General features: G+C 44.4%; 1 protein-coding gene across 1 annotated transcript in view; it reads right to left on the reverse strand.

Moving 5' to 3' along the window:
- Nucleotides 1-1,872: 1,872 nt before the first annotated feature.
- The window catches only part of LOC135546048 (serine/threonine-protein kinase SIK2-like), a 57,723-nt gene continuing 46,541 nt past the window's right edge, over nt 1,873-13,054 (reverse strand). The window contains exons 12-15 of the mRNA XM_064974147.1: nt 12,415-12,560; nt 6,597-6,707; nt 6,260-6,354; nt 1,873-6,166 (exon numbers count right to left, since the gene is read on the reverse strand). Of these exons, the coding sequence (XP_064830219.1) occupies nt 5,605-6,166; nt 6,260-6,354; nt 6,597-6,707; nt 12,415-12,560 (914 nt within the window). The 3' untranslated portion in view covers nt 1,873-5,604. The remainder of the gene's footprint in view (nt 6,167-6,259; nt 6,355-6,596; nt 6,708-12,414; nt 12,561-13,054) is intronic.

Below are 13,054 nucleotides of genomic sequence, written 5' to 3' on the forward strand. Positions count from 1 at the left end.
AGAAGGTCTCCGGAAATGGTCTGGAGAAGAGAGGAGGGGATAGGGTCAAGCGGGCAGGTTGTTGGGCGGCCGGCCGTCACAAGAAGCGAGATTTCATCTGGAGAGAGAGGGGAGAAAGAGGTCAGAGCACAGGGTAGGGCAGTGTGAGCAGAACCAGCAGTGTCGTTTGACTTAGCAAACGAGGATCGGATGTCGTCAACCTTCTTTTCAAAATGGTTGACGAAGTCATCTGCAGAGAGGGAGGAGGGGGAGGAGGATTCAGGAGGGAGGAGGTGGTGGCAAAGAGCTTCCTAGGGTTAGAGGCAGATGCTTGGAATTTAGAGTGGTAGAAAGTGGCTTTAGCAGCAGAGACAGAGGAGGAAAATGTAGAGAGGAGGGAGTGAAAGGATCCGCAGGGAGGCGAGTTTTCCTCCATTTCTGCTCGGCTGCCCGGAGCTTCCACCAATCTCAACATGGAACATTTTTGTTGCATCCCTCCAATAGAGTTCCAAACACTTGTAGAATCTATGCCAATGTGCATTGAAGCTGTGCTGGCCCAACGCCCTATCAAGACACTTTATGTTGGTGTTACCTGAAGCTGTAACTTGTCTGAATGGGATTACAGGCCTGATTTGATTAACTGTATTCCTGCTCAAGTTCTAAGGACTAGGACGAAGCTTTGACTGGGACATTAGCTCAATCTGTACTGGGAATAAGGATAGGTTGAAGACCAAGTGATCTCATCATCCACTTATGGGGAGGTCCTCAGTCATAGTTCGGCGGACTCACTCTAATGCACTGGTATGAATAGGATACAGTAGAGTTGAGTGCACTAGTGGGAGGACATGGCATCTCTTGGTTCACTCATTTCAGCTCCCGGGGAGCTTCATTTGTTGATCCATACCCAGATAACTTATATCAAGGGCATCTGCCGAGAAATGGGAGCAATGCTTGAACTAATCAAATAACCTCCAAAGCAATGACGCTTGGGCCGTGTTTGTGTTGACAACAGTTAGCAACCTAGACCGACACCAAAGGGAATGGGAACTAGTTCAGTTATGAGTAGAACTCCTGTAGGGGATCCTGATTGAATTCCAGACAAGAGAACCAAGAGGGATATAGGCTATAGTCATGTAGAGGCCTTTAGGAAAAGTGGAACATTTCACTGTCTGAGATGCTCTATCTATTCATACCCATTCCTGGGCCATATTCATAGTATCTGAGTAGGAGTGCTGATCCAGGATCAGTTTGGCCTTTAAGATCATGTGAATGAATCATTATATGGACGGGGGACATGATCCTAGATCAGCAGCTTTATGAATACAGGCCCCGATTTACACCACATCTAGATGACAAATGTGCTGTGCTTGTGAGGGCAGACATTTCAATCCATAAAGTTTAGACCATTAACTCTGGTCCAACTATGCCATTGATTACTCACATAACTAGGACTGAGTCAATGGTGTTAATAAGAACCCTGAACATATTTATCAACACAGTAATGATGCCACATACCCATCTATTTGAGAGTTTTTACAAAACACATGCCACATTACCAATCAATTTGGATGTTGAACAGGTAATAAAGTGCTGATAACTGATAATGGATGGCCTTTGAGACCTTGGATTTAGTTCCTGAAATGAATTCAGGCTCATGTACTGTGACTCAACTGTTTATGATAAAAGGGCTACGTGTCACACTGATACAGTTGAGGATCCGTTGATGTCCCTATTTGGGCTGTTGTAATGGAATCTCAAATAGTGACCTGTTTTGGAGAATGACAGTGCCTATAATTCAACCATGGACGTAAATGTATTCATCATTGGATTCAACCCAAGAGTACATAGTCAGATTATTTGGGGGGAAAAAGTAGATCAAGATACTCACACAAGTTGTTCGATAAACCTTTTTAATCTCAACAGCAAGTTAGCTTATGTGTGGTCAACATCAATGAAGGTAAATATAAAATTGGATGTTCTAACAACAGGTGTTTGTCAGCAGGAGGTGCAATTATGATACTGAAACACATCCACTACTAATCTTCATTATTTTCTGTATATTTTCAACTATTACTTAAATATTGCTATAATACTTTTTAAATGGCATATACTGATTGACCAAAAAAAGCACTGTCAAGAAGCTAAAACCAAGAAGCTCCTAACTCCACATGGTGGGGTTGTACAGGGAAACTTCTGAGGGGACTTTGGTTTTGTACCTTTGTAAAACCTGGGACTACTTATTTCCGGAAAGGATAACCCAAAATAAAAACAGAACGGAATTAAAACCAGAAAAGCTCAAATATTCTTATCTTAATTCAAAACAAAGTTTAAAAAAGGCACACTGAACACTTCACGCTCAACACAATGTTTTTTTCATCTTGAGAGCACTAAAGAGTCTCTAAACCCCTAATTTGTACAAAGCACAATGAACAACCAATAGTGTTATTCTCGCTGGTCTTTCTTTGTAAGAACCAAGTGTTTCGTGTCCACTTATTGAGATAAGACAGTGAATGGGTCCCTCACTTTTGTTTTAGTCTCCCAGGGAAGCAGCAGACTAGGCTAAACACCATTCTGACTACCACCGTCACCACATCTCACTCTAGCTACATTTCCTTTATCGCCTCGTAAAAGTGCTCCAGTAATTCAACTTCCACAGACAATCCTGCAGTCTATGGCTACGTCCAAAATGGCACCCTATTACCTATATGGTTCACTACTTTGACCAGAGCCAATAGGGCTCAGTTCAAAAGCATTGTACTATGGAGGGAATAGGGTGCCATTTGAGATGCAGATTTTGTCTCTGACCTCGAACACTTCGGTTTTTCATCCCATTTAATGAAAAGTAGAGTTATGTCTTCGTCAAAAATCTGTATGCTTCAAGTAGATTCAAAAGTTGTGTTCATTCGAAGCTTGGTGAAACTTGTCGAGAGCCATGGCGAAAGTTGTCAAAATTAATCCAGTGTCCGGTTACTAACGTATTTTTCTCCCTTATTTTTTACAGCAACCTTTTAGGTTAGAGAAACATTACTTCAGAAACCCAGTAAACCCACTGTTAGACCCACATCAGCTGCATAACAGGAGGTATAAGGTCACAATCTGGAGATAACTCACCTAACAACAATAGTGCAGCAAACTGATTTGATTGGACTTGACTTAGTGGCTTGCAAAAGTATTCACCCTCCTTGGCATTTTCCCTATTTTGTTGCCTTACACAACCTGGAATTAAAATTGATTTTGTTTGGGGGGGTTGTATCATTTGATTTACAACATGCTTACCACTTTGAAGATGCAAAATATTTTTTGTGAAATAAGCAAGAAAGACAAAACTTGGGCGTGCCTGACATTTCACCCCCAGTCCCCGTTTGCAGCTACAAGTCTCTTGGGGCATGTCTTTATAAGCTTGGCACATCTAGCCACTGGGATTTTTGCCCATTCTTCAAGGCAAAACTGCTCCAGCTCCTTCAAGTTGGATGGGTTCCGTGGGTGTACAGAAATACTTTACCACAGATTCTCAATTGGATTGAGGTCTGGGCTTTGACTAGGCCATTCCAAGACATTTAAATGTTTCCCCTTAAACCATTCGAGTGTTGCTTTAGCAGTATGCTTAGGGTCATTGTCCTGCTGGAAGGTGAACCTCCGTCTCAGTCTCATATCTCTGGAAGACTGAAACAAAACAGGTTCCCCTCAATAATTTCCCTGTATTTAGCACCATCCATCATTCCTTCAATTCAGACCAGTTTCCTAGTCCCCGTCGATGTAAAACATCCCCCAGCATGCTGCCACCACCATGCTTCACTGTGGGGATGGTATTCTCAGGGTGACGAGAGGAGTTGGGTTTGCGCCAGACATAGCATTTTTCTTGATGGCCAAAAAGCTCAATTTTAGTCTCATCTGACCAGAGTACCTTCATCCATATGTTCGGGGAGTCTCCCACATGCCTAATGGCAAACACTAAATGTGTTTGCTTATTATTTTCTTTAAGCAATGGCTTTTTTTCTGGCCACTCTTTCGTAAAGCCCAGCTCTGGAGTGTAATGGCTTAAAGTGGTTCTATGGACAGATATTCTAATCTCTGCTGTGGCGCTTCGCAGCTCCTTCAGGGTTATCTTTGGTCTCTTTGTTGCCTCTCTGATTAATGCCCTCCTTGCCTGGTCTGAGTTTTGGTGGGCAGCCCTCACTTGGCAGGTTTGTTATGGTGCCATATTCTTTGCATTTTTTTTTTTAAATAACAGATTTAAATGGTGCTCCGTGGGATGTTAAGTTTCAGATTATTATTTTTTATAACCTAACCCTGACCGGTACTTCTCCACAACTTTGCTCCTTGATCTTCATGGTGCTGCTTGCTTGGTGATGCCCCTTGTTTAGTGGTGTTGCAGACTCTGGGGCCTTTCAGAACAGGTGTATATATACTGAGATCATGTGACACTTAATTAGTTAGATTGCACACAGGTGGACTTTGTGACTTCTGAAGGTAATTGGTTGCACCAGATCTTATTTAGGAGCTTCATAGCAAAGGGGGTGAATACATATGCACGCACCACTTCAGATTTGACATTTTATTTTTTGAAACAAGTAATTTTTTTCACTTCACCAATTTGGACTATTTTGTGTATATCGATTACATGAAAACCAAATAAAAATCAATTTAAATTACAGGTTGTAATGCAACAAAATAGGAAAAACGCCAAGGGGGATGAATACTTTTGCAAGGCACTGTATTCCTTTTAGCTCCTAGTGAAGCAAAGGGCCTCAAACTGATGTGTAGTTTGTTGGAAATATCTAGCCGATTTATACAATTAATTTTTTTATCTGCTGCGAATGGTATTAGTGGGGAGATTATCTCCTGATTTTTCATCACGGTCTATGCAGTGATGAGCGGTCACTGTGGATATGTTGGCTGTGAGTCAATCATACTGGAATTCTCCCCAAAAACATCACACATTAAAGTACGACTTTCTGGTGAGGAAAAAGCCTGTTGCTTCAATATTGCTACAATAAAATATTGATTAACACTGCACTTATCAAGTGCACATTAATTCATTACTTTGTCTCTTGTTCGTTTATTATTTTTACTACTTCAAAACACCCAATGTGTTTTTGAGAGTTCTTGGCCTACTTCAATACAAAATAGCATCTTTGTCGTTTGGTTTGTACTTTCGGTAAGCCAAGTTCCATTGTGCACGTCTTCCAAAAACGACCAAACTGTGCTAAGTTTTCTTGCATCGTCCAGCACTTGTTCTCGACGGGGCCGCTGCGGCTGCAGTCAGCTTTGAGGCAGTTTTATTCCTGTGGAGCGATATCACTTCACACGTGACACCCCCCATCATGGCAACATCCATCCACACATCCATGCTGGCACACCCAGGCAGCCTCCAGGCCTGGGTCCTTGCATAGGGCTGATGGGAACAGAGAAGTGGGAAGGGAGATCGGGAGGATTTTGGTAGAAAGGTTCTGAGGTTGGTTCACCACAACTAAAAAAAATAGTATTCATTGATACAAAAAAAAAAAAAAAAACACTTCCCCTGTACCTTGACCCCCCAACTCCACTCCATTACATCTACGACATGATGCTGTATAGATTTTCAACTGTCGGTAATACTGCTTTCTTCCCACAGTTCTACTGGCTTCAGTTCACCAGTAGGAAGCCATGCTGCGAGTCTACAGTCTCCATCTCACTGTCCAGAAAGGAGTCCTGGAGCTCGGTGGGTAACGCCAGCCCCTCGTATCCGGCAACAGGGGCCTCTCCTGGGCCAGGCCGGTGCGGCTGCCCGGGGTCCAGGTGGAACTCGTATTGCTCTGGATAAAGTGCCTCTTGCGGAGTGTGGAATTGGCCCTGCTGGTCACACAGCTGGTAGCTGTATCCCAGGGCCTCGGGGTGCTGGTTCTGCAGCTGACCGGCCAGGGCAGGGGGCATTAAAACTGGGTGAGGGTGGGGGTAGTGCTGGGCCAGGTAGTGGTCGTAGACCAGGTTGGCACTGGGCTCAATGAAGGGGCTGAGGGCCTGGGTGTAGGGAGGGGAGGCCTGGGAGCTGCCCTGCTGCTGGTGGGCCCCAGCCATGGCCCCCTGCTGCTGTGGATTGTGTATTGCCCCTGGGTCCCCTGGATAGGAACCTTCCACTATCTGCATCTGGTTGAAGTAGGCTTGGAGGTGGGTCTGCTTCTGGAGGTACATCCTCTTTTGGTGCAACCTGAAGATATAGTCATATAGGTTACAGCGACAACCAGGAAAATAAGATGGCGGAGGGATCTGTTTGATAAGTATGAATAGTCTAATAATGTACCTATGCTCCTGCAGCTGTTGCTCTAGACTCCGAGGATTCTCCTTGCAGAAGAGCTGGCAGCTAGCAGGACTCACATTAGCCATAACACTAGCTTTCTGTAAGGGACAGAGTGGGAAATATGAGGGATTCAATAATATTATCTGTGGTTGGAATGAGGGTGACCAGTCTCAAATGTGCCATCCATAAACATTGACAAGTATAAAATTACAATGAAATGTATAGAAAATCGTACAGTAATGCATACAAACAAATTATTAGCCATTTTCTATTGTAATTGATTACTCCCCTAATAAATATTTTGATAAATACAAGCTAGATTTGAGTCGTGTTTTGGTACCTGTAGTCTGTGTGCGAGATATTGTGTCTCCAGGCTCTGTCTTCGGGACAGTAGAGGCTGGGCACCACCATGGTATAAAGCTAAGTTATCCTCGTGCTTAGATGCCTCACCCTGAAAACAGAGTTCAGAGGTTACACTCACAATCACACTGCACTGGGTTACAGACCGCCTACGCACACACACAAACACAGAGCAGGGTTTCCGTTTGCCAGTAATTGCCAGCTTTTGGCAAAATAAATATGTAAAGCAGTTAAATAAAATTGTCGGTGTCCAAATTGACCGGGAGAAAAAACAATCCCAATGAAAAACCCTTGTTATTAATTGATGGAAATTTGACAGTCGTACTTATCGGCCTGTAGGTTAATTTGCCTAATTTTGTGTAATAAAATTTGGGCATGTGTATTGTTGTTATTTATCACACGAGCACAGCATACAGGGCCTATTTTCAGCTAAATATCACTTGTCAGACAGTGCTAGAGCTGCTGTAGCTCCTCAGCTTGTTGCTGCTGGAGTGAAACGTGCAATTTATAAGTCCAGTCATTTCGCAACAATTCTAAATGCAATCGCATATTAAACAGTTTATCACAATTAGATTGTTTAATTTTTACCCGTTTTCCTTCCCAATTTTCTGATTACGATCTTGTCTCATCGCTGCAACTCCCCAATGGGCTCAGAGAGGCGAAGGTAGAGTCATGCGTCCTCCGAAACTCGACCCGCCAAACCGCGCTTTTTAACAACCGCTCGCTTAACCCGGAAGCCAGCCCACCAATGTGTCGGAGGAAACACCGTTCAACTGACAACCGAAGTCAGCCTGCAGGCGCCCGGTCTGCCACAAGGAGTCGCTAGAGATCGAGGAGCCAAGTAAAGCCCCCCCGGCCAAACTATCCCCTAACCCTGGCCAACGACGGGCCAATGTGCCTTAGACTGCTGAGCCACTCGGGAGGCCAAGAGCTACTATTTTTATTTCTCAAATGGTAATTGAAGCATGCCTTCCATTCGCCATTCAAGTGCATAGGCAACGGTAGGCAGGCTATCAGTGCATCACCCATCACTTTGCAATGTGAGCTGGAGGCAGTTTGCATTTTGAATGTTTTACATCATTTTGAGTCTTACCTTGCTTCAAAGTAGCATAGGCAAATTCTGACCATATCATTTTTTATATTGCCATTAACTTTCATTGTCCAAAAGCACAATCCTAGTCATATTAATACCCCATCCTAGTTGTTGCAACTTTAGATTCCCCTTCTTTCTAAGTTTAGAGATTTATCATTAGCACGTCTTCCATCCAAATGGCGACAGACAATATGCGCATTTTCTCACGATGTTTCCATCAAATTGACTTGTTGCAAATAAAATGCTTTACGTGATCCCTTTTGCGGTTAAATTCCCATGTATCAAATAAAAAAATACGTTTCCATCGCATTTAACTTCCCTGATGGTTTTCTCACAAATTTTACATTTTTATTTCACCTTTATTTAACCAGGTAGGCTAGTTGAGAACAAGTTCTCATTTGCAACTGCGACCTGGCCAAGATAATGCATAACAGTGTGAACAGACAAGAGTTACACATGGAGTACACAATTAACAAGTCAATAACACAGTAGAAAAAAAAGAGTATATACACATTGTGTGCAAAAGGCATGAGGAGGTAGGCGAATAATTACAATTTTGCAGATTAACACTGGAGTGATAAATGATCAGATGGTCATGTACAGGTAGATATATTGGTGTACAAAAGAGCAGAAAAGTAAATAAATAAAAACAGTATGGGGATGAGGTAGGTAAAATTAGGTGGGCTATTTAACGATAGACTATGTACAGCTGCAGCATTCGGTTAGCTGCTCAGATAGCAGATGTTTGAAGTTGGTGAGGGAGATAAGTCTCCAACTTCAGCGATTTTTGCAATTCGTTCCAGTTACAGGCAGCAGAGAACTGGAACGAAAGGCGGCCAAATGAGGTGTTGGCTTTAGGGATGATCAGTGAGATACACCTGCTGGAGCGCGTGCTACAAATGACGTTTTATTGGCTTCATTACAGCAGTTGCATGTTACATTAAGAAGACTTACCATAATCTAAATATGATTACTGTCATTCTGAGCACCGTGGGTGGACGTCTTAATGGGTTATGCACCCTATGCATATGGGTCCGATAAATCTCTGATGGCCGGTAAATTAAAATCTTCCTGGTATAAGGAAACCCTGAAGCGGAGGCACACACACAAAGCTCCACTGAGTAAAGTTATTGCCACTCTTGTATACAGCGCCAATGTATTGATGCTGACTGTGTATAGTAATTGTGTGGTAAGCAACTATAGGGACCTTGTAGACAAGACATGTTGCCAATCAGCCCTTAGACCACCAGTGATGTGTCTCAAATGGGACCCTATTCCCAATCCCTGTAGAGTGCACCAATTTGCCCAGAGCTCTGGTCAACCAACCAACCACACAGGCCTTGTGTTTACACGCAGCAACCACTGTTCTAGGGCAAGGGAAATGGATGCACTGATTCAGATTGATCACGCTCTCTCTGTAGGGGCCATTGAATTGACTCGTTGTTGCCTGTTTACAAGCAGCAGCCAACGGTGAATCAGTTCAGTCACTCTCCCTCTTTCTCATATTACCTCAACAACAATGGCTGCATTCACTATGTGCAGCACCAGGGGTTGACTGACTGTCAACAAGGGGACAATTGGCTACCTCTTCGTCCGGACGGAACATTATATAACCAGCCTAGTCTGTGATTCAACGGCTGGCTGGCTAACAGATCACTGGTGAGGTCAGGAGAGGTGTTGCTGGGTGGGGTCAAAACAAGACATGGTATCAAGTACCATGTTTTGTGCTGCTACCATGTTGTCATGTTGTGTTGCTACCATGCTATGTTCATGTCTTAGGTCTCTCTTCATGTTGTCTCTCGTCGTGATGTGTTTTGTCATTTTTAAATCAAATATTAATTTGTCACATGCGCCGAATATACAACAGGTATTCACCTTAAAGTGAAATGCTTACTTACAAGCCCTAACCAACAATGCTGTTAAATAAATAATTAAAAACACAAAAAAGTAACAATTAAAGAGCAGCAGTAAAATAACAATTAGTGGGCTATATACAGGGGGTACCGGTACAGAGTCAATGTGTGGGGGCACCAGTTAGTCGAAGTAATAAATAGCCTGGGTAGCCATTTGATTAGATGTTCAGAAGTCTTATGGCTTGGGGGTAGAAGCTGTTTAGAAGCCTCTTGGACCTAGTCTTGGCACTCCGGTACGGCTTGCCATGCGGTAGCAGAGTCAATGACTAGGGTGGCTGGAGTCTTTGACAATTCTTAGGGCCATCCTCTGACACCGCTTGGTATAGAGGTCCTGGATGGCAGGAAGCTTGGCAGGAAACTGGGCCGTACGTACAACCCTCTGTAGTGCCTTGCAGTCGGAGGCCGAGCAGTTACCATTCCAGGCAGTGATGCAACCAGTCAGGTGCAGCTGTAAAAACTTTTGAGGACCCATGACAAATCTTTTCAGTCTGAGGGGGAAAAGGTGGCTGTGCCCTCTTCACAACAGTCTTGGTGTGTTTGGACCATTTTAGTTTGTTGGTGATGTGGACAAGGAACTTGAAGCTCTCAACCTGCTTCATTACAGCCTTGTCGATGGGAATGGGGGTGTGCTCGGTCCTCCTTTTTCCTGTAGTCCACAATCATCTACTTTGACTTGATCACGTTGAGAGAGAGAGAGAGAGAGAGAGAGAGGTGGTGCCAGCGCAACAACATGGCAAGGTCTCTGACTTCCCTAAAGCTGTCTGTTGTGTAATCGGCAAACTTAATAATGGTGTTGGAGAGGTGCCTGGCCGTGCAGTCATGAGTGAACAGGCAGTACAGGAGGGGACTGAGCATGCACCCTAGGGGCTCCCGTGTTGAGGATCAGCGTGGCGGATGTGTTGTTACCTACCCTGACCACCTGGGGGTGGCCCGTCAGGAAGTCCAGGATCCAGTTGCAGAGGGAAGCGTTGAGTCCCAGGGTCCTTAGCTTAGTGATGAGCTTTGAGGGCACTATGGTGTTGAACGCTGAGCTGTAGTCAATGAATAGCATTCTCACATAGGTGTTCCTTTTGTCCAGGTGGTAAAAGGCCGTGTGGAGTGCAATAGAGATTGCATCATCTGTGGATCTGTTAGGGCGGTATGCAAATTGAGTGGGTCTAGGACTTCAGGGATAATGGTGTTGATATGAGTCATGACCAGCCTTTCGAAGCAATACATGTCTACAGACGTGAGTGCTACAGGTCGGTAGTCATTTAGGCAGGTGTTCTTGGGCACAGGGACTATGGTGTTCTGCTTGAAACATGTTGGTATTACAGACTCAGACAGGGAGAGGTTGAAAATGTCAGTGAAGACACTTTTGCCAGTTGGTCAGCGCATGCTCAGAGTACACGTCCTGATAATCCATCTGGTCTTGCAGCCTTGTGAATGTTGACCTGTTTCAAGGTCTTACAACGGCTGCAGAGAGCGTGATCACACAGTTGTCCAGAACAGCTGATGCTCTCATGCATGTTTGTGTTACTGGCCTCGAAGCAAGCATAGAAGTAATTTAACTCGTCTGGTAGGCTCGTGTCACTGGGCAGCTCTCGGCTGTGCTTCCCTTTGTAGTCTAATAGTTGGCAAGCCCTGCCACATCCGACAAGCATTGGAACCGGTGTAGTACGATTGGATCTTAGTCCTGTATTGATGGTTGCTCAGAGTACACGTCCTGATAATCCATCTGGTCTTGCAGCCTGGGTGTGGAGTAAAGGTGGTTTATAGTTTTTTTCCCCCTTTGTAGCACATCTAACATGCTTGGGGGAAATTTGGTAAAACGGATATAAGTTTCCCTGCATTAAAGTTCCCGGGCCACTAGGTGTGCCACCTCTGGATGAGCATTTTCCTGTTTGCTTATGGCGGTATACAGCTCACTGAGTGTGGTCTTAGTGCCAGCATCGGTCTGTGGTGGTATGTGGACAGATATGAAATATACAGATAGTGTGGTCTACTGCTTATCATGAGATACTCTACCTTGGGAGTTACTTAGATATTGTGAACCAGCTGTTTAAAAATATACATAGACCGCCACCCCTTGTCTTACCAGAGGCAAGTCTGTTCTATCCCTGATACAGTGTAAAACCCGCTAGCTGTATGTTGTTCATGTTGTCGTTCAACCACGACTCAGTGAAACATAAGCTATAACAGTTTTTAATGTCCTGTTGGTAGTTGGCTCGTATGTCATCGATTTTATTTTCCAATGACTGCATGTTTGCCAAGAGAACGGATGGCAGTGGGGGTTTCCTCACTCGCCTACAAATTCTCAGAAGGAAGCCCCGACCTCCGCCCCCTTTTTCTCCGTCTTCTATTCAAGGAAATGACAGATCTGGGCCTGTTCGCAGGAAAGCAGTATATCTTTCACGTCGGACTCATTAAAGGAAAAAGCTTCTACCAGTTCGTTGTCAGTAATCGCTGTTCTGATATTTACAAGTTATTTTCAGCCATAAGAAAAAGTAGCAGCAACATTATTTTAAAAATAAGTTAAAAAAATAAGAAATGAACCAAATAACAGAGTTGGTTAGGAGCATGTACAACGTCAGCTATTCTTATCCCAGCCCCCGTCCCCGCAAGAGGCCTTTTGGCAGGCCATCATTGTAAATTAGAATTTGTTCTTAAATTACTTGCCTAGATAAAAAGGTTAAATAAAATACATTTAAAAAAAATCAAGACAACGAGCAGAATCCCCACTTTGTAGCTTTTTGTCATTGTTGCGAACTGTCTGTTCCATCCTCTCCTGACACTTTGGAGACAGTACTGACCTGCAGCGTGGGGTCCAGCAGGTTCTGCAGGTTTGCATGGAGCCCCTCCTCCCCGGAGCCCATCTGCTCGTACATCTGTTTGTTCAGCTCCAGGATGCCTTTGGTCCGTGCCAGGTTCTGGAGATGCTGCCGGAACGCAACCAGACCTGACAACAGAGTTGGGAGTTAGGGTTTCAGCAAAGCTGCTGGAACGCAACCAGACCTGGCAACATAGTTAGGAGTCAGGGGATTTTAGCATCCAAACTAATCGTTATAACCCGGTTCCCTTGTATTTATCCGACTGAAATTACATAGCTATCACTTCTAGCCTACTTCCTCTACCGCCTGCAGGGAGAGTGTGTGTGTACGTCATGAGTGTGTGTGTGTATTGGTGGTGTGCATCTCTGGCTCCTAAAAGGCTGGGTGACTGTTCCTGACAGCGTGAACCATGGGACCTGACTCATCCTAATGATAAGGCTATATAAAGATTTGAGACGCTCCTCCACGTCTCCCCCTGCAGCGGCACGCAGAACCCAGCCGCTGATTCACTGACGTTTCAAACAGCCATTAGAAAGAACTGGGGCTCTGGTGACTCTAAGCTCCTGCTGGGTGTGTCTCTGTGTGCAGACTGAAGAGGCAGCTGGGGGGGAAAAAAACAACA

The sequence above is a fragment of the Oncorhynchus masou genome, chromosome 9 (assembly GCF_036934945.1).
Source record: "Oncorhynchus masou masou isolate Uvic2021 chromosome 9, UVic_Omas_1.1, whole genome shotgun sequence".
NCBI classification, from domain to species: Eukaryota; Metazoa; Chordata; class Actinopteri; order Salmoniformes; family Salmonidae; genus Oncorhynchus; species Oncorhynchus masou.